Source organism: Diorhabda carinulata, chromosome X (genome assembly GCF_026250575.1).
Source record: "Diorhabda carinulata isolate Delta chromosome X, icDioCari1.1, whole genome shotgun sequence".
NCBI lineage: Eukaryota > Metazoa > Arthropoda > Insecta > Coleoptera > Chrysomelidae > Diorhabda > Diorhabda carinulata.
Genome location: NC_079472.1, coordinates 60,648,228 through 60,670,640, shown reverse-complemented (window position 1 = coordinate 60,670,640; position 22,413 = coordinate 60,648,228). Strand labels below are relative to the sequence as shown.

At 32.4% G+C, this 22,413-nt stretch overlaps 1 protein-coding gene across 3 annotated transcripts in view; it reads left to right on the top strand.

Moving 5' to 3' along the window:
* The first annotated feature begins 1,388 nt into the window (after positions 1–1,388).
* Positions 1,389–22,413, top strand: part of LOC130902472 (cell adhesion molecule Dscam2) — a 104,998-nt gene continuing 83,973 nt past the window's right edge. For 2 of the 3 annotated variants that reach the window (XM_057814649.1, XM_057814648.1), the window contains exon 1: positions 1,411–1,686. In XM_057814649.1, the coding sequence (XP_057670632.1) occupies positions 1,635–1,686 (52 nt within the window). In that variant the 5' untranslated portion in view covers positions 1,411–1,634. Of the gene's footprint in view, positions 1,687–22,413 lie in introns of all 3 variants that reach the window. The other variant, XM_057814647.1, reaches the window with a different exon arrangement.

Here is a 22,413-nt window from a genome sequence, read left to right as displayed (position 1 = left end):
CAACTAATGAAGGTTGAAGATGAAATATAACCAGCAAAAACCTATGATGAAGATAAAATAGATAGAATACTGCGGACAGGAAAATAAAATATTCTTGAATAAGAAAGACAAGGAAGCTATTGTAAAAACACATATACACATATACCTGTATGCCAATGAGCGCGATCTGTCTCCCACAATCACATCACGTTGGAAACAAAATTGTAGATAGTTGTCACGTAACAATCCTTGTTGGATGCGTCAATCCCATACCCAATCTCCCGAAAGACTGAACGTATGGGCTGGAATAATAGGCGACAAAATAATTGGTACTTCTTTCGATGAGAGTAACTTATATGATCCGATGTATTTAGATTTATTAGAAAATAGTATTATACTTGATTTTGGCTACAACAAGATAGTGTCCTTCTCAATATGCATGTGTGGCGAGACAATAACTAAATAAGGGGTGTCCTAGAAGATGGATTGGAAGAGGTGTTTTATCAAATGGCCCCCGCGATTACCCGACATAAATCCTTTAGACTATTTTTTGTGGAGTCACTTGAAAAACATCGTTTAAATGCATAACCTAATGTCAAAGGCAAAGAAAAGATTCTGCTTCCAGCATTACGTCATGCTCGAGGCTTGTCAAATTTGAATCGACAATTCAGCATATCGGTGTGTTACACATACAATCATCTAATATGATGAAGAAACAACAGATAAAGAATAAATTGAACGTGAAAAATATAAAAGACAAAAGAGACATGGTAATCACGGAGGAAGACCAAGTTATGGAAAGATGGCGAGAATACTTCAAGCTTCTGAATGGTCAAAACAAAAGTGAGGGAAAAACAGAAGATGAAACGGAATTGAATAGAATAAATCTAGGAGAGAAAATGACATTATAAGAAATACAATAAGTGAAGCCAAAGAGACAAGGTAATAGCGAGAAACAGAGGAAGAGTAAAGAAGACCTGGATGGAAGAAATCAACAAAGCGAATAGGAGCAGAGGCATGAAATTTTTGGAACCGTCGGTGATTTTGATATTGAATAAACTACCACTACACCAACGCTCACAATTACACTATTTGGCACGAGTTTCGATAAATAAATTATCGTATTCTTATCTTCAGAGACTGAAGGTAAACTGGACAAGGAATCACATGAGGTACTACCATAAACCATAAAAGACTAAAAAAATGAAAAGAATTTTGGAAGAATAACTCAACCTCATGTCTTATCACCTTTGTAAATAAACAATAATTAGTGTAACGTTTAGCTTGGTACAAAAACCGTGTAAGCTAGTGTAATACTTTATTTACGAAATTGGTGATAACCTCCACTCAATAAACTGACCTATCAGTATCCAATGGACCAGAGAATGCATCGTTTGTAAGATCGCATCGTTATTTATGTATTTTTCAGAAGAACTGGCAAATATTGAGTAGATCCTATGATACGGCCGTTAAGCATGCCTTGATTTCACATGGGCACGAATTCTGGAGGAGAACGGGATAGAAAAGACGCGCGCATCATGGTGGCATGGCAGCAGCATCCATCGGGATAGTTGGTGTTTCGATTCCGTCGGAAAACGTCGATTACATTTATATAGTGAAAAATTCAAAAAGTTACTTAAAAATATGGGATAGCTATGAGAAAAGTTTTGAGTTTATGGTGCTGGATTGCGCTGTTGTTTTCTTCAGGTACGTGTAAAACTATGTGTCCGTTTAGTGCGTTCAAGAAAGTAGGTTACACACCGGTAATAAAATTATAACCTTTAAATTTTTTCGATGCCTTTTTTTTTAAAAGAAACTGAATATTTTCTTATATTTAAAATACATTAAGAGTATTCCATTTGTCAGTTTATTAAAATAAAAAAGCGATTTACAACTTTTGTTCCGTATTTTCTTATATATACAGGGTCAGTTTTTAATGGAACAGCGGTCGATAATAATTTCCGTTATTATGGAAATTAGGTATAAACGTTATTAACAAAATATGTAGGAAACAACATCTTAAAATGTGACTCTGGGTATCTTTTTTTTTATTTGGATTCTAATTTTTATAATATTTAGTTTTATCAAATTATATAGGGTTTTTTTAAACAATTTTGAGAAACACCTCGTAATCAAAAACATAAACTTTCGAGAAATCGAAATAATATAGTCCATTTTCACATTATACAGGATGATCCATGACAAACTTTTACCGTATTATTAATTTGAGAACTTGATTGATAAATTTCAATTGTTTATAGTCATACAGTTCACTTAATTTTTGAAATTTTTTGATGATGTAATACACTATTATCAAGCATTCGATTGGTATTAGCTAAGCTCAGAAATGCCAGGACCGGCTTTGGAAAAACCAATTTAGGGATTCGTATTAAATATTGCACCCTGTGATTTTTGAACTGCATAAATAACCAATGAAAATGACATGTCGCAATGTTGTAATTGTCAAATTGGGTGTTTGTTTACATAGCTTAGGATGTGTGGGGACGTATTTTTTTCTCGTGCCGAAAACCATGTGTGATGAGAAACAGAAACAAACTCAAATTTCTCGTAAAATTGAAAAAAAACTCCTACTGTGTACTATAAATTGTTGCAAGAGGCCTATGGGGACAATTTTCCATCTCGTGCGCGTCTTTTTGGGTGGTGTAAGCGCTTTAGTGAAGGCCGAGAGAGCAAATCACAATTCAAAACAACGTTGATCGTTTTTTTCGAAATTAACGGTATAACGTACTATTTGGCAGTTTTGGCAACACAGCGAAAACGAGTTCGTAAAAAACGGCCCGATTTTGCACCAGGACAACGCACATGTCCATCACGTGATATCTGTGAAGCAGTATTTGGCTAGTAAGCGCACTCCAGAGCTCGAATACCCGCCGTACTCACCAGATTTGGCACCGTGCGATTTTTTTGTTTCCGAAGTTAAATCCGCTTTGAAACGGTCCCGATTTCAGGCGATGGAAAAAACGGCAGAGCTCCTAAAGGCTCTCACCAAAGAAGACTTCCAGCACTGCTTCGGTCAATGGAAAACACGTATGGAAAGGTGTATGGCGAGGGGAGGGGAGTATACTGAAAGGGAGTATTCGAATGTAGGATAATTTTTATAATAAAATCCTTTTTCGTAACCAATCTCGTTATTTAATAGCGAGACCTCGTATAGGTGGGATAATGCCTCAGTTGAGCAAGGAAAAAATTAAAGCAGGATCATTTGATGGTCCATTAATAAGACAATTCATGAAAATTCCTTTCTTCCGTAAATTCAATAAATGAAACTGAAAGAAAAGCATGAACCTCAATTATTGCAGTTTTTTAACATTTTTTTAGCAAATCGAAGGCGGAAAACTATATTCAACTGGTAGACCAGTCTCGTTATTTAATAGCCAGACCTCGTATATGACATTCATCGAAAATCGGACCTAAGTATTAAAGGTATACGTATCAGTAATACTGTGGTTGTCCTCGTTGATTAACTTTTTGTAAATGAGATTAGTAACTGTAAAAAATCCGCGTCGACAGATTTTTTTTCTATTAAGGAATTAATTGCGATGACGTTACTTTTTACAAAAACGGTGAGAAGTCATTTTTTTCATTATTAGTACAAAAGCAACATTTTCAAAAATGGTATATAAAAATTTGACGGCTCATATTTCTCTACACGGCGCTATAAATGTTGATTTTCTTGAAAATCATTTGTCATCATTACTTCAAAATGCTCTATTCAAGTTTTTCCAAATAATGTATTCACAACTATTTATATTTTCTTTGGAGGTGCTTAGGCAGATCAAGACCAAATGCATGGCCAAATCGATTACTGATATACTAAAAAAATTGATTGTTGGGGCTATTAAGAGGAGTGCGTACCAAATACTTGCAATAAAGGCCGTGGGAATGAAAAAATAAGACAAGCTTCCAATATTATTCACGTACAAATGTAAAAAATTCATATGGAAATTGAAATTAAACTAGCATAAACAATGTAGGTGGATATTTGAAAGATTAAGTATAATTATTCTCATTAAAATAATTGTTTATATTACTCAAGATTTAGAAAGATTTAGAAAAAATTACTAAACTCATAAGTTTTAGCATAGGAAATGCTTCTTCTAAATAAAAAGACATACCGAATGAAATTTTTAAGAAAAAAAATAAAAATCCCACCTTTTGAAAAATGAATATTTGTTTTACAGATCAATTTGTATACAGATGTTCATTGATGATTTTTGTTGAAAACTTACTACGCAAAATTAATGATATTCAATAGTTTCTCATATACAGAGTATTTATTTCGTATGGTCATATCGTTTTAAATGCCATATACAATTTAGTGAAACTGCATACTGAAGGAACAAAAAGAAATCTAGATATGAGAAAAAATAAAGGTTAACGCATTTGAGAAATTGTATGAGACGCAGTTATCAAACTGTTGTTTGTTGTTTGTTGTTGTATGTTATTGCCTATAATGTTTGTAATAATATTCTGTTTTGAATAATTTTCATAATAACAAAGTCATAGACCGTTGTCACACTAAAACATTCTGACCGTTCTCCGAAGAAGAAAGCAACCACTTTCGTGGTATCCAAGGGGATGTAATTCAATATTAGAGACGACATTTAGCCAGGAAAGTAATTACGTTTCCCTCTGAAGGACAGTCAGAGAGATGTAATATATATACAGTAAAGATTATTAGCTTTTAAACTCAATTTTATTCTTTAGCAAAAGACAACTAGATATATGAATTAATTCATTGCGTACTATATAAACATCTGCCAAATTATCAATGTTTATCGTAAAATACGAATGCAGAAAATATTAAAGTTGATTTTCTTACATGGAAACGAATGGAGAACCAATTTTGTTCTCAAAATAGTCAAACTTCAATTTATGTCATCCTATGTAACAAAAAGATTGGACAGGTTTTTCGAGAGTAAATTAAATTAACATCAAAATAGCTAAAACTGCATGTCGATATCTTTTTGCCTTATTTTCTACTCCTAAATGCATTAAAATAGAAAAAACCCGGTGGTTCTATTTTAAAATATTAAAAAATTTGATATTTATGAAGTTAAATTTTGAACTCTTTTTATATACACCCTGTATAAAATGAAAAACTTTCAACATAGATTCACATATGTCTGACCATGCTAAAGGCAACCGAACAGAAACCATTTTCATATCCTTAAGAGTATCCTCGTAAAAAAATAATTTATAAGGGTCTGCAACAGTCACAAAAAGTGTGCATTTTTCGAAAAAAGTTTTTAGATAAAAGTATACTAAAATTTTACGTAGATTTCAAAAATGTATTGAAATGTAGGGGGTTCTATTTAAAATAACGAAAAATCGAAAGTCGGCCATCTTTAAAAAATATTTTATTTAAAAAGATCTTATCCGAAAACCCAAACGTAGAAATTTTCATAATTTTACTAAGAGTATTTTGCCATATACAGACAGTTTCGGCTCGTCGAGGGACACCCTGTATATCTTAAGATAAATTTCTTATTTCTTAGACTTTTTGATATATTAATGCATCTCTAAATTTCTTAATTTTGGGTCTTTTCTGTTTTAAAATTAATTTTTTTAATAATTTTGGGAAGAAAGATAAAATTTGATAAAGAGTCGAAGAAAAGTCGAAGTCAAATTTTATCTTTCTTCCAAAAATTATTGAAAAAATTAATTTTAAAACAGAAGAGACCTAAAATCAAGAACATGAATTATTCTTCAATCGTCTATTAGGATGATTATAAAAAAAAGTTTATAAGTTTGCCTACCTGTAGTAATTTGAATTTCTCATAATAACCTTATTATTGCCGATAGATGGCGTTATCTAAATGTAAAACTAATGTTACTTACAATGAAAACCAACAATGGAAAAGAAATCTAAAAATTAACATCTCAGGTAACCGTAATTCTTAACTAATTCATTCCCTTATTCCCAGATGATGAATACATAAGTATTCGAAACCTCGAAAATACTCGTATATTAGAGTTAGTATACTTTGGGATTTGATTTTACCACGATTTCACTACGAAAACATACACAAACACACCTAAACACACATATATTTTTTTTAAACTTCTTGATCTCTTAGGTTGATATTTATTTGGATTTTATTTCCGTATACATACAAAACGACAAAACTAAACTAAGTCGCGCGTGCCGAATCTCGAAATATGCTCGCTTCGATTACTCGAGAAAAAGCGAAGTTGTCTTCAATTCTAAACGTTTCGACTGGGCTCGTATAAGTATATTGGTTTTTCCTTAAACGTGTACCAGGTATATCGAAGAGAATTGAGTTAATTCCATACTAATACGACATTAACAAGGTCATGAAATAAAGATTGTTTGGATTTCTCTAAAGGAGGTAACCTGGAATTAGTTCTGTCAGGTGTCGAGGGAGGTATTATTATTTTTTTGAGGTAGTTTTTCGGGGAAATGTATTTTTAAATGCGAGCGTACATGGGGTGGTCGCCAATATTATGTTTTTCATAGAATTTTTTAAATTCTAAAAATATATAAATATTTCGCTAAAGTCTCCGGTAACTGAATAAATTGAAACCGCGTTTAAAATACCTCCGCTAAACTGAAGTCAGAAACCCCATAATTATAATTACAGTCGGTATTGTCGTAATAAATCCTGCAACCTGCATAACTTCAGACCTAGTTGCAAGAGGCTTCTTATACGAGTTCACTCAACTCAAGAGGTCTGCTGGTATCATGAATTTCTCCCTCAGATTTCTAAAGGAGTCGACAGGGATCCGAAACACCATATTGGGGTCGGGGTTATAGATTTCAAGCCTTTTGTCACTTTTGCGAGCAAAAATCATTCAAGACGATAATATTTCTTTTATGTTTTGAACTTATTCATATTTAAACAAGTTTTTCTGTTCTGATCATTCATATATTACAAAAATGCAAAAAATCGGTAAAAAGTAAGTAGATTAAAATGCATAATTATGTAATTCAAAATCCTCAAAAAAAATGTTTTTATATGTTTTCCTGTATTGAGTGATTTGAAAAATAAGATCCTCATACGTGATATGGTGGAAAATATGAGCTGCTCATAGCAATAAACTTAATTAAACTAAATTATATTCAGAGACGTGTCATAGAAAATACGTCAACAAACTAGGTGAATTACTAAGTAGAAATTGAATTGCAACATATTGAAGTTTATTTATTTATTCCAGAACTTATATCTATAGACACCAAGGTCAGTAAATTTCATTTAAAACTTTGTCGTTTCTCCTAATCCAACTATAAACATCTTCTACATTCTCTTGCTCTATTTATAGGTCATACTATATTATTCTATTAGTTCTAATAACTCTTATAATTCAGTAATATTCAAGAATAGTTGAGAACAAACAAAAATATTTGATAATTAATATGAGCAAAGGTCAAATTACAGGAAACTAAATATTAAGTCTTGTTGAACAGCTCCCCTCTTAAAGAATCATCCGTTCTAGAATGAGAACTTTCTCATCTCAAATCTCGTACACTTCCTCGCTTCCCTCGCGATTCCAGGCACCAAACAATAATGATCGAATTCCTCGGATCTACGACTAAGAACAAATAACTTCGTTGATCTTCTTTTCAACTTCAATAATCGCATTTTTCACTTCACAATACTTTGGTATATGCCTGATATTAACATTTCATGCTTCTCTTGTTTATCAATGACACCTCTTGGAACGCTCTTCGCTATTTTTTTATAGGACCGTCACCGTGACTAATTATTTTGAAACCATGTTTTCTAATCATGGAATTGCTTTCTTTTTGACGCGCCAAATATTCTCAATCATATACCTGATCTTCCTAGAAACCTCGTCACCACTTTTTCATTTACACCAAGTAATCAATCGATCTATAGTAGTAACACCTTTCAATAGATTTCACGGTATCAATTTTATTGTTTCATTTTGTTATTTGGTTTCAAACTAGCGCCACTCAAGCTCTATTCTGAGCTCAATCTCTTGAACAAATAGGTTTTTGATTTTTGGTTGGTCAAAACACACGAATTTTTAATACATTGGGACTAAATCATTTATTCCATAGATACAGAATTTATTTATTTTTATGGGTTATTTGTGGGGAAACACATCGGACGAAAGGCCTCCACGACTTTGTATACACATACGCATTGGTTTGTCGAAATTTTACATGATTGTTCTGAATAAATGTGGCTGAATGTCGTTGATGCAACGTTGAATCTCCTCTTCAATGTTCACGTGGTTGTCGGTTTGTTGATGTAGCCCTGTGACTTGGAATAGCCCCATACAAAGAAATCTAATGGTGTTCAATCAAACGAACTAGGGGGCTAATTCTAATCAACGAAATGAGAGAATACACGATGTAGAGATTTCCAATGCAGTAATTCAAGTGTTTCATGAAGTGTATGGCATATGGCACCTTTTTGTTGAAATCACATATTGGCCACATCAGTACCATCCAATTTCGACAAAAGTACTGCATTATCGAGCTCCAGTATCAGTCACTGTTTGACCAGCCTCATTTTCAAAAAACTATAGTCCAATTATGCCTCCAGTACAAAATATACAACAAAAAGTGTCACATTGTGAATGCAATAATCACATATGAGTTCTCAGAGCTCGAAAAGCGGCAATTTTGGCGATTAGCAAACCCATCAAGGTGAAAACGCGCTTCGTTGTTTAAATTTTCAGGTAAGAAGCTCAGGTGCGGATGAAAGAAGTGGACTTTGAGAGACATGAAATGCAATGCGACGTTTTAAGGCTCTAATATTCTCTCAAATTCTTCAGTATAGTGTCAGTTTCCTAAAAACAAAGTTATATATAAAATGGACCAAAAATGAGCGTACCGTTGATGAGAAGCAATTGCTATTGTATGAACTACATTCTGAGATAATTTTGCCGAATTAATTTATCTTTATGAAAACTTGTTATCAATTGTTCAAGATCGAAAATAAGTTGCATGTATATGCAAGGCGTTCTAACATGTTTTACGAGGAATAGTCTCGAATATAGATTTCTATTTGTGTATGTAGATAACATTTTCTATTTTATTCACTTCTTCTTTTATCTTCTCTTATTTATCGTTGTTAGTGTAAGTTCCTATTTGATTTCTGGTCTGAAATTAAGCGAGATAACTGTACGTGAAACAAACCATAATCTTTTGTTTCCGTTAAATCAACTACTATCAGTTCTGGAAGGAGACTTTTTATCGTAAAGGTCTCGTATTTTTCGTCTCTAACCATCTTGAAAATGTACGCGATGTCATGTTTTTTGATTAGATTGTGCAATAGAACTAAGTTTGAGAGCTACTGGTGGACTTCTGAAATCTCCTTCCAAGAAGTATTGGGAAATAATCGAGAAAAGAAGCAATAAATAACATAGTCCTAGCTTTTTGCAACATTAGGGGACGAATCGAGAGGTGCGTTGTCTTGAAGCACGTTTGTTTAGACGTTTTATCGACTATACTTTTATTTCTAGTGTATCATAGTATACGTAAGTTTCATTCAGCTTACTCTTGAAAATATGAACGAACTTTTGATCAGCATTGAATAATCGCGACAGATATTTCTCATAAAAAATATTACATACTAGTTTGGTTGAAATATACATTTCTGTTGTAGTTAATGACGATCCTGAAGAATCAGAAATTACTGCTTTCATATAGCTATGTTTTAAAGCAGAGAGTCACTGAGACATATCAATCTATGGAATTGAAAGGTTTCTTGCCCTCTACTTTAGAAGTAATTATTTTTTCTTCAAATTTACTGCAAAGCAAAAATTTTGACAGATGACATTAGAAACATGGCGGAAGCAGTGTCACCATAAGTGTTATAATCTCACCGCCCTCGTATATGATTAATCACAAACTGCTTCAAGGTTTACATCGTTTAAAAATAGATTTGCACAATATTCTGATTTGTAATAGGATCAATTTTTGTAATGAAATTATTTTATATTATGAAATGATTCACCTACCCATTCAACTTTATATTAATAATTACTCTCATAAAATATTCTAAATGAAAAGTGGTAACGTGTGATATCGGCCTATTATAGTTGTATAAAATACCCACTTCTCGAGATAAACGAATTAAAAAGTGAAAAATAGCCCTATAAGAATGACGAAGAAAATTTATGTCACTGGTGTTAAAGTGGAGGGTGTTGAATATTAATCGTTATAATTCCTAACCAAGTATATTCCTAAACGGAAAGTTTTACAATCAAAATATAGTACAACACACCTGAGACTCTAAAACACTGACATTAATTTCTTCGTCAGTCATTTTAATCTAATTTCAAAATGATATTTCACTTGTGATCTTATATGAAATGTGTAGCTTAGTATTTTGTTTAAAATCTAATCTTTGTTTTAATAGTTGGAATAACTTTCATTTATTGGTTGATTCAAATGAATTCAAATTGAGCAATCAATATTTTCTGATCACATACCATCTATACACAACGGATAACCGCTACTACATAAGCTTATCCAGCACCCAACAGCAAAGAACCTAGATAAACAATTATATGATCAACCATACAGCCTTACATGTTATGAACAGTGAATGTACAATTTTTTAAATAAATAAATACATCTATAAATATCAACTGGATACTTATACTTTATGCGGACAAAACTGTTTATACGACCACAACACTCACAACTACAATGTTTGACGCGCGTTTCGATAACCAAATTATCGTCTTCAGAGACTGAAGGTGAAGTAAAACTTAACTTGACTCACCTTGTTTATACAAAATATCCATCAATCCAACATTCTCCCGAGAAAAATAATTCCAGCGGGAAAACCTCCTTGGTAGGAATCTTCACATTTATTTATTAATTACTAAACTATAGACTGCACTAAACACTGGACAATTTATTGTTGAATGTATTTTTTATCGCTATTATTTTTCATCCATTTTATGGCTAGGACATATAAAATATAACAGAATGCAAAAGATCAAAAGCCAATGGGAAAGTTAAGTAACATGTGATCTAAACAAAATGGGAGACCGTGGATGGTGGAGTAAAAAAGGACAGAGAAAAAAGGAGAAAAAGCCGTAACATGCAATGAACTTGTTAGGTTATGTTAGAGTTCTTGATTGAGCGATTAATATTCCTATCCTGGAATGTACAATCGAATATATTATCAAGTTTATATTATCAATATTTATCTCATGATTAAGACAGCGTGTTCGGCAATACTCGATTTTTAGTCCGTCTATATTTTAAATGAGCTATGTGCTCCTCAACCCGGACATTAAAAGATCTTTTAGTCTGCCCAATATACTACACTGCACAACAGATAATTAAAATTACCCAACAATTGTTCTAATGTATTGCTGGATTTATAAACCAATTTAGAACCCAATCTGTTAAAAATTCCTTCCAATCCCTTTGTATAAACAGGATTGGAGGGTACGAGAGCAAATTTTTATTGTTACATCCTCAATAAAGGTAGTTTCCTTATTTTAGCTCTCGATATTCAATGGAGAGTGAATTAAACGATGAACCAGGAAATGGAGACTGGGATGTACCTGTACCTTATTAATAAATTCTGACGAACTATTCACTGAAAAACTCTCCGATTTGATGGGTAGCTTTTCAAACTCCTTCGCTAACCACCTGGAAAAATTGTAACTAGGGGTATAAGTTGTTAAAACAATAGGCCTTCCCAGATTTGTGAATTTTGGGAAGGATCTTCGACAATGTTGGGCTACTTATTTATAACTTATACTTAACTGTGCCAGTGAAAAAGTTTTCACAATTTTTAAGTGTTTCTTACACATTTGAGATCATATTATTCATATTGAGATTTCGTTGTGTGGTCTTGCTTCAATCTAGCTGTTCACTCTCTCGAAATAGTCTTTTATAACAACCTTTTTCTGTTTTTAAAGAGTAAAAACAATCCTCCTCAAAATCCTGACAGTGGTGATATATTTTTTGGCCGACTGATGAATTTGTATCCTCAATAGACACTGTTTTTCGAGATCTAACTCCTGTACGCCTCCAGGACAAAATTTTTAGCGTCACGAAAAAGATACTGGATGGAATTTTCAATATATCCAATGAATTCGCCAAGATCGCAATCGCCAATAACACCAAAACTAAAACTCTAATTCAACAATTCCATTTCTTTTCAATAAAACGTCTGGAAAGAATGGATTTCAACAATGTCGATTGTCTTGGGCTGTAGTTTCAATTTCTTATTTAACACATACATCTTCTTCTTAAATTTTGAATGAATGACCCTGAACATGTTTTTTTTGAGATTCAGATCAGTTTTAAGACTCAATTTATATGCTAGCTTCTTGTATATGATCAGGTAATATGTGCAAACCATAGAGGTGACTTAGAAAATGTGAAACGCAAACTAAAGGAATAATACGGATCTACAGATGAATGAAGGAGAAACGTAGTACTTAGTAGTGTTTAGAATGAAGAATAAACAGAGCAAAAGCAATAAAACACTAAATGAAAAACAGTGCAATACTGAAATAGAAAAAAGTATCCTGGTGTACGGATCGAAACGTGAACAAAAACAACTTAAGAAAATAAAATAGAAGCCACAGAAATGGACGCTATAGGAGATAAAAAACAACGTCAAGGATAGATCTAACCAGGAACCAGACAAAGAAAGAGCAATTAAACCTGAAAGAAACAATTATAGAACATCTTGAGAAAAATCATCAAACAACTCAACCAAATTTAGAAAGGCAACAGTATGTACATATTTATATTCACGTATACATTTACATATTTTCAAGAAGGTCACGGCACCGTGAGTATTCAGAATTATTTATTACTCCATAATAAAACAACTAGCATCATTCCTGTACTTAAAGTTAACAAACAGTTATGTAAATTATTACGGGACGCTTTCCCTCCTGAATAATGTAGGAAAAGTGCTAGATAATATCACTCTCTGTAGATTGGAAAACGCAGAAGCTGAATTAAAGATTATTTTCCTTGAACACTACGGATTCAGAGGTGGCCACTGCATCATGTACAAAAAGCTTTATTCTTATATTCAGTTTATCTAATGAAACTCTTAGTTAATGTTCAATTAACTACGTATAATCGTATATCTATCTGTCTTAATTCTGTAATTCTGTACGTAAGTTGTGAAGGTCTATTTGAACTGTATACAATTTTAACGTTCCGGTTCTCTCTGTAATCATTTTCATGAGAATAGAAATTATGGTTGAGACACATATCAAATTGAATTCTTTTAATGTTAGGGATAAAATAATATCCACTACCTATCAGTTTACTTCAGAATTTTCAGCAAAACACGAATTAACTTTGGAAGTTCATCTGGTTTAATATAAAAAAATCTTTTCGTGGATAAACGATTTGATTTCAGGTGTTTCTCAATGGATAGCATACGTTTTTAAGTAAAATTTTTTTTAGCGTTACATCCTAATCGGTATTTATTGAAATATAATCTATCATTGACAAAAAAAGAAGCAACACTCTCAATTCGAATTATTCATTATTATATTTACATTGACATTTATAAAATTTTTCTAAAATCTCAATCTCTTTATTGGTATTGGATGTGATGCAAAAAATTCGAGAGTGAGTAGATTTCTCATACGACCTCTCGTTTTTGCGATATAGGTCCTCAAAGTTGCGAAGTCAAAATTCATATTCATATAAAGTCTAGTTTCTAAATTGAATCATGAATTTTTAACGGATGATTACGTATATTCATGTAGTATATTTGACGGAATAAATGATTCTACACTACTATCTGACGGCCAGGGGCAATGGTTAACAATGAGTAACTTTAACAGGGACAATCTAAAAATAGCAAAAATTGGTTTAAAAATTGATTTTTTAACAAAACGATACTCCTCGTTTAACTCGATGAAATTTATGGTTTATGAGTTTTAGATCGTTATACAAGTAAAAGAAAGAAATCCTTCACCATCCAGAAATATTCCGAAGAAAATTATTTAGACACAGAGAAGATGGATTGAACTTCTTCAAAAAAAGTTTTTACGGAAATAAGGACATACGTAGATCCTAAAACAACCCCTGAATTTGATATCAACACCGGGAAAATCCTGAAGCTACTTCCATGCAAAGCTATACTCAAATCACCCAAACTTATTAATGCGTTATTTAAACTGAGATAACTAAGCCAGGTAAACCTCTCCAGGACATTAAATTCTACCTGTCTACTTCTTTGATGCCTGTTATTTCGAAAGTGTACGAAAAATTGCTCCTTGGATAGATAAACATATGATAGATAAGATGAACATCATTCCATCTCATCAATTTGGTATTCGAGAAAGGCACTCAACTATCGAAAAATCGAAATGTCCTTAGAGGAAAACAAACTGTGTCTGCTGCTACTCTAGACGTGATCCAAGCATAAGGGGTTAAATTATAAGTTATAAGTATGTTAGTACCCCGTATATTCAGTCGAAAAGACCACGATGAAACTAATATAAAATTACTAACATCTATGGATCTTATTAACACCTTGGGACAAATAGATGGCGTATCAAGTTGAACGAAAACAAATCTGCTCATGTTAACCTTTCGAATAAACGAAAACAAAACTTCCTATTACCATTGAACAATGTTCAAATTCAATACAAGCTTCTCTTCAAACAGATATTGAAACCTCTCTGGATATATATGGCTTACATCTTTGGGACCTGTGCCAGTAAAAATGATTTGACGTTTCCAATATAGAGTAATAGTGAACATCGTTGAGGCAACTTGGTGGTGCGGAAACTTCTATGTAGAAACAGTTGACCGGAGCTTAGACAAATTTGCCATTAGTCATGGAAAACGGATCGTACAACATGCAAGCTCAACCCATCGGGGTTACAGATTTTCGGGGGAATAACAAGTGCGGACACGACGCGAAAAGAACCCCCTCAAAAACATACAAACCCTATCTATTCAGAGGTTAATATTCCTACGTCAGAGCTATAGTTAAAACAAAATCATATTCCACATAAAATATCCCTTCTTTCTATCTCTATGTTATTGCAATTTGTATAAATTAGTTTTGAGTTAGTTAAGTTTATGAATTTCGTTTCTTATTTTCCAATTTTATGTTTACCATTTATTGAGATATTAATATATAAGAATTTTACACCTGAAGGAATAAATACAACAGGCTCTATATTTTCAGGTTTTTTCGAAGAAATTTGGAATTCTGGAAACAAAAGATTGGAGAGGTATTTCATTTCGATAAGCCAAGACTCCCAGATGTTTCGCTCTATTCTCTGCTTGTGGTTATGTTTTGATATTCAATCTCTTCTCGCCGTTGTTGAAATTATTTCATATATCGTTATTTAGATGACTGGTGCCAAATTTAAAAATTTCATATTTGATATAAGTAATTTTTCGAGTACGGACCAACGAGACCTGTTTGAAGTTTTCCTGATAGCCGTAGTGCAGATTGGTTCGGCTGCTCCGTTAGTTGTTACAGATACCGGTCGTCCAGAATGCGGCGCGTCGACTACAGAGCTCGTTTTTAAGAATTTCTGGTACTTCGTTCACGCTTTTGAAAGATTTGATAGCGGCAATTACGAAAATTATTGTTGAAATTCGGTAAATATAGTTATACATCCAGATAAAGCGTCTACTCGATAAGCACGTGTTATCATGACAACTGTTTAAAGCACGAACATGCTTCGTTTTAACGGCGTTGCCAGACTTATGCCGATTTTTCGAAAGCGTTGCCTGATTTATGTTCAACCTCTATATAACTACATTTCGTATTCAAAGCTGGGCAAGAATTGTTGGGAACCATATCATTGGTCTTTTTGAGAGCAATTTGATTGGCGATAATTATTTGGAACATCATTAAAATTAATTGTGTACAAACCAAACTTTTCGATTCAAATATCATAAAAGAACGTTTCGATTAGGTCGATTGGTACACCTGAGATGTTACATTAGATTTCTTCCATTATTGGAAAGTTGGTGATTATTTTAACATTTTGACATATGATATTCATACTGCTTTTCAGTGTTTTACATTTCATTACATTTTGCAGTAAATTTCAGTTTTTGAAACCAATCAAATGACATAAAACAAGTTTATATCTTTCAAGAATTTATAATTTAAAGTTAAAGAATGTCCAGATTTTCATTTCGTTTATTTTATTTGGTTTTTACACAATGTGTGGCCAATTGGAATTACAAAATTACGATCTAATAGACTCAGACTCCATTCCAATATATTTCTAGAAATTTTGATTCATTCTAATTTAAAAAATTATTATTGTCTATCGGACAACTCTGAGTTGTATACTAATACCCTCGGGATACTTATAGCACGCCATTGATAAGTAGTATAATGGAAATAGGGATCTGGGAGGTGTATGAGTGCACGCGAAAGAGGAGCAAGAAAAGGTCTAGAATACAGCAGCCTCATTAGCGAGTTCAAAATAACTACTCGTGCTTGCAATAGTGGCATTGATGAATTTTTCAACTCATGCACAAACACGTTCTAATTAGTATGGTTTCGTCTATATTAAAGTTAATATGGTTCTTAGTTGATGAAACTTTCCCATAATAGATTACATTTTACTGAATATTTAATATCAGAAATCCGATAAAACACTGCTCGAAATAATTAGAAGAATACATATTTATGTCTAATTAGTTTAATCAATATAGAAATCAGAAATATAATATCCAACAATTGTAACGTAACACATTTGACAGTAGTTTTGGAAAATCAGATAACTAATTAAAGTCACAGTAATATATGATATTCTATTCTCGAAGCAAAATAATAAGGAAGCAGAAATAAGCAAAATAATAAGGAATCAGAACAAAGCAAAATGATAAGAAAGCAGAACTAAGCAAAATGATAAGGAATCAGAACTAAGCAATAAAATAAGGAAGGAGAACTAAGCAATAGAATAAGGAAGCAGAACTAAGCAAAATGATAAGGAAGCAGAACTAAGCAAAATAATAAGGAAGGAGAAATAAGCAAAATAATAAGGAATCAGAACAAAGCAAAATGATAAGAAAGCAGAACTAAGCAAAATGATAAGGAATCAGAACTAAGCAAAATGATAAGGAATCAGAACTAAGCAAAATGATAAGGAATCAGAACTAAGCAATATAATAAGGAAGCAGAACTAAGCAATATAATAAGGAAGCAGAACTAAGCAATATAATAAGGAAGCAGAAATAAGGAAAATAATAAGGAAGGAGAAATAAGCAAAAGGATAAAGCAGAATTAAGCAAAATGATAAGGAAGCAGAACTTGGAAAACTTCTGTTGGGTAATCAATAGAATACATATGTTAATTTGTTTTTTTTGCATTTAAAGATTTTTTTACTACATATTTTAGTTTTAAACTTAGGTTAGTTTGTGTTATTGGAGATTATATAGTGAACTAGTTTTTGAAAGCCAAAATTATATTTAACTCAATACAAATCCATTAGAGGGGTTCAATATCTCTAATGACTGAAAATACACTGAAATTCGAGGATAAAAAATATATGGGAACAACTGGCTTTTTTAGAGGTACTTAAAACCACTCACAAATTATCTCGCCAAAACAATTTCGTGAAAGTTAACCAGGCTTTTATCATCGCGTCATAAAATTATCTTAAAGTTACAAAATTGGGAATAAATGGATGATTTCCACCAAGTACGACCTACATATATACGAGGTTTGATCATGTTTCTCCGCTCCTGACCCACTTACAAGTCGCGATTAAGTTTAATACATTTTTATAAAAATACAAATTACTTATTAAGGAAATTGTTTACCACGCAAGCGTTCTTCGAGAAATAAATACAAATTTGTTTCATAACCACGAATGAAGCGTGGATTCATCACTTCATACCCGAAACAAAGATAAATTAAAGCAATGGACTGAAAAAGAAAAACCGGTTCCAAAGAAGGCAGAGACCGTTCTATCTGCAGGCAAGGTCATGACGTCGGTTTTTTGAGATGCTCGTGGGATAATTTTCATTTACTATTTCGAAAAAAGAAAAATTATCAATGGCGAGTATTTTGCGAACTTATTACAACGTTTGAGCCAAGAAATCAAGCAAAAACCGACCGCATTTGGCTAAGAAGAAAGTGTTGTTTTATTAAACCAATGCACCAGCTCACACATCCGTTATTGAAATAGCAAAAATTGAAGAATTAAAGTTTGAATAGCTACCTCATGTACTCTATCCGCTAGATTTAGCCTCTTCGGATTATTATCTGTTTCCAGAGTTGAAAAATTTGATAGGTGGTCAAAGATTTTCCAACAATGAAGTGGTTATGTCGGCAGTTAATGACTATTTTAAGGAGAAAAGTGTATGGAGTTGATATTTTTTCCCAAAATTTATGTTTTATGTATTATGTGACAGATCATTTTTAGAGGTATATTGCGAATATTACATACAGTTATTTTAAAGAAAAACATTTATTTGACGTTATTAACGCGTCTAAATGACACCGACGGCCGTAGACGAATAATGAATTGTTCCTTTGAATTGCAAGCCAAAAGAATGATGTGACCGACAAAAAAAACCGAATACGGACGCGTTTATTACTAAGCATCAAGCCAGGCTGTAATGGACCGCTGGAGAATTGGATACGGTAACAAAGACTAGTGGATAACGCTTTTTAACTTTCTAACTAATTTAGAGAATTTTTGATTACATTAGATACTCACGAGAAGATACTCAAGAAGGATGGAAATAAAATACCTTTTCAGTTTTATTAATTAATTTATAAGGATGGTTCCAAATTTCGTCGCTCATGTACTTTCGGACGGTCCACATTTTTATCCTTTTAGAAAATTAGACAGTTTTATAATTTGTCAATGATGGAATATTTATTGTAGATAAAAATACGCAGCAGGTTTTTAATTTTTGGATATGTTATGATACGTTGATGATTTATTCGAATTCGAACGGCTATAATTCTTGTGGGAAAAAAAGAAACTATCGTCAAATCGACATTTTTGGTGACAACATTCGAATATTGATCTAAATTCACCAATTAGGAAAAAAAAACAATTACAATTACAAATATGAGTGCTATTTGAGTTATTTACAGATATTTGAAACATTCATCTTGGTTAAAAAACTAAACAAAAACAGAGAGAAAAAAAATTCTGAAAACATGCACTAGCGGTGCTTTCAGAGATTATGACATGCAACGAATCATTAATCTATGAATATGAACCCGAAACTAAACAATAATCGACGGTATGATCTAAAAAGACAGATATTTTGAGAAAGATTTAAGGAAAAGTCGAAACGTCAATTTTCAGGTATCTTTTTAAAATTATTAAAAAAACTATTTTTGAAACAAAATAGACTTAAAATCAAGAATATTTAGAAGCATATACATATCAAAAGGTCTAAGAAATAAGAAATTTACTGTTTATATTATATATATGCATTTATAGTCATTTTTTTAACGCAGCAAAGACAAAATGAATCAAAGTTTCTTGCTAGATTAGTAATAATGCATCAATCTCTATGATGTAGAGTCAAAAAAAACTTCCTCTTCTTCAGAGAATATGCATAAATATATTTGGTTGTAGTTTCATGAATCATTCATACAAGAATTCCGCATTTTATATTATTTAAAGTATTGTAAGAAATATTGAAGATAATGTCGTCAAGCGATTTCTGTCAATTTAATCTATTGGAAAAATGTCATGAGAAATGTCGAAATCGGTCCTTTGCAACCCTTACATTATTAAGAGCATCTTTATGTAGCCCTTTTTCTACTTTACGAATTTAACTTTGTCTACCGATGAATAATAAATTGCAATGCAATTTTAGAACTGAATATTGAGGGTCGTGAAGTTTCCTATAATTTTTTGTGATCAATAATATGAATGGCAATCGACACCCTTGTTTAGAAATATCGAAAATATCTATTCGTACTGAATGGAATTTCAATTTCAATGTTTAGTATTGAATGCATATTCATTTCCACACTGAAGTATCCTGTTTAGAAATTCTTGTAATACTTTTGTGAATGTATTTTCAGAAATAGTATATAATATAAATAAGAAAACGTCAATATTATCAGGTTTAGTCTCGTAAAGCTACGATTTAAAACTTGTCGTCCAATCCACTATTATTTCCTCTAAATCCTAAATTATTGCATCTTCATAGTATTATAAAGCATCACTTCATCAGGGTATCTGCTCAAACATTCACATTTTCGGGAAAATTAGTATTTATTTCATTTCTGGATGGACAAATTGATAAAACACGAACCAGATTAGAATCATTAAATGAACTATCTTTACTCTCCGCAGTTATTATAGGAAATCACTATAGTCTATTTCAGAAAGGTGTAGAGCAATAAAGTGGGGAATTCCGTCCAGTTCGGCTCAATTTCGGTGTCGGCCATAGGCGTAGGTCTTGAGATATTGTGTTCGGATTACTTAGGTAGTAGTAGATTACACAGTTACGTTTTGGTTTTAACAGGTACCGTTTAACCTTCTATTAGTGCCTCTGCCTTATTCCAACCCTATTTTAGATTCGTCGTTGGGTTGAAGAAATTGGAAATGCAATAATCGTCCATGAAATTCCTAATAATAAATTTCCTTTTTAAGAGTATCCACCGGCACGCCTTTGGCACACTATTTTCAGTGTTTGTGAATGGATAACAATAGGCTAAACCCGTATATTGACCCCAACCCGGGTGGTACTACCTGCACTTGATGAAAAGAAAGAATTTTACAATGAAATCAATGCCAAACTATGAAAGTGGCTTAAATATTCGTTAGGTCACTCTGTGGTCCTTTTGCATACCTAATGAGGTTTTATTACTCTACACTTTTCTGGAATAAACTATAATAGAGAACTTAATATATTAAAGAATATATTAATGTATCTTAATCTGTTATTCCAGAAGTAGTAGATTTTCTTTGACCCAGCTTTATTTAGTAAAAGTTGTTTGAAGATGAACAGTATTAAATTACTAATGCGAGTTTTGTTTATATAAGTAAAGTAAACTTATAATCCTCAGAATTTTCGCAAGGAAACGATCTACTATCTCATAAAAAACAAATAATAAGTAAAAATTCTAAACAAAGAGAGAAAATTCAATTTGTTTAATGTAAGTGAATTTACCTTGGAAGTTGAGCGGCTTGAAGCAGTTTTCTTTTGGAGTCTACTATGATAAACAAAATTATTAAACTCTAAAAACATAGAGAAACTGATTCAAACACACAGGGAATACTAAGTCAGGACTAAGAGCTACAACAAATATACATGGTTAACTACCATTAGGAAAAAATATGTCTCATTTTATATTAAATCTCAACATTTCCATGAATTGAAACTTCTACGCAGTAAAAACAATCAAGTAGATTATTATTATTATGAAAAGAATATTATGTAGACGAGACATAGAGTGCATAGAAACTTGAGCAAAATTTCAGAAGCACGTAAAATTTGACATTGGAAGCTCAAATGAATTTTTTTGTATAACCATCATCAGCCTTTTAAGTTTCTAGAAGTTCATTACACAAGGAAATGTGAAGGAGGCAGAAATCAAGTTTTTTATCAAGAATGTCCTACAACAGGGACTCTGCTTATAAATAAATGCTTTTTGAAAAAAATCACACACTATTTGGAATGCACTCAAAAATAAAAATTCATCAAAGTCATTGGTGGGTTAACTGGATAAAAAGTGAGTTTGTCCCCAGTGAAATCTTTGAGGATACACTCAGTGATTTAGTTCAAAGAGGACTCAACTATACCAAAAAGTGCGACCAAACACCAATCCGAACAAGACCCAACTAATTTTCTTCACTAGGAAGAAACAACTCATCCTCAAGCCCATCAAGCTAGACGGACAAGTTATCGAGTGGAAAACAGAGGGAAAATATCCAAGACCCACACTAGATAGTAAACTTCTTTGGAGCAAACATGAAACAAAGCCACAAAAACTCTATTGGTACATGGTAATTTTGAGACCAATCAAGACATATGGGGCAGTTGTTTGGGGTATTAGATCTAGTCTGAATACCTCGAGGAAGAATCCCTTAAAGGTACAAAGACTGACTTGCTTATGTGCAACTAGGGTCATTAGATCATAACCAACAGCCGCACTAAAAATGATTCTTAATCTTTCCTCTATCCACATAGTTCTAGAAAGCGTGGCAGAGAAAACATCACTTAGAATGTTCAGAGACGCAATTATCAAAGAAAACTCGTTCTCAAATAATGACCAACCCTCGGACAAGCCTCAGGACGTTGTACCGAAAAGTTTTGCTTTGAAAAAAACTTCAATAATAAACTGTGAAAACAAATGGGATCAAAGCACTATACAAAAATAAACACTCTGAATGTCTGGGCTCTTCACTAAGCAGAAATTTATGCAATTGAAAATTGTGTTTAGTGCAATCTTGAATGGAACTATCGCAAACAGGAGATTATCATCCTGTCCGATAGTCAAGTAG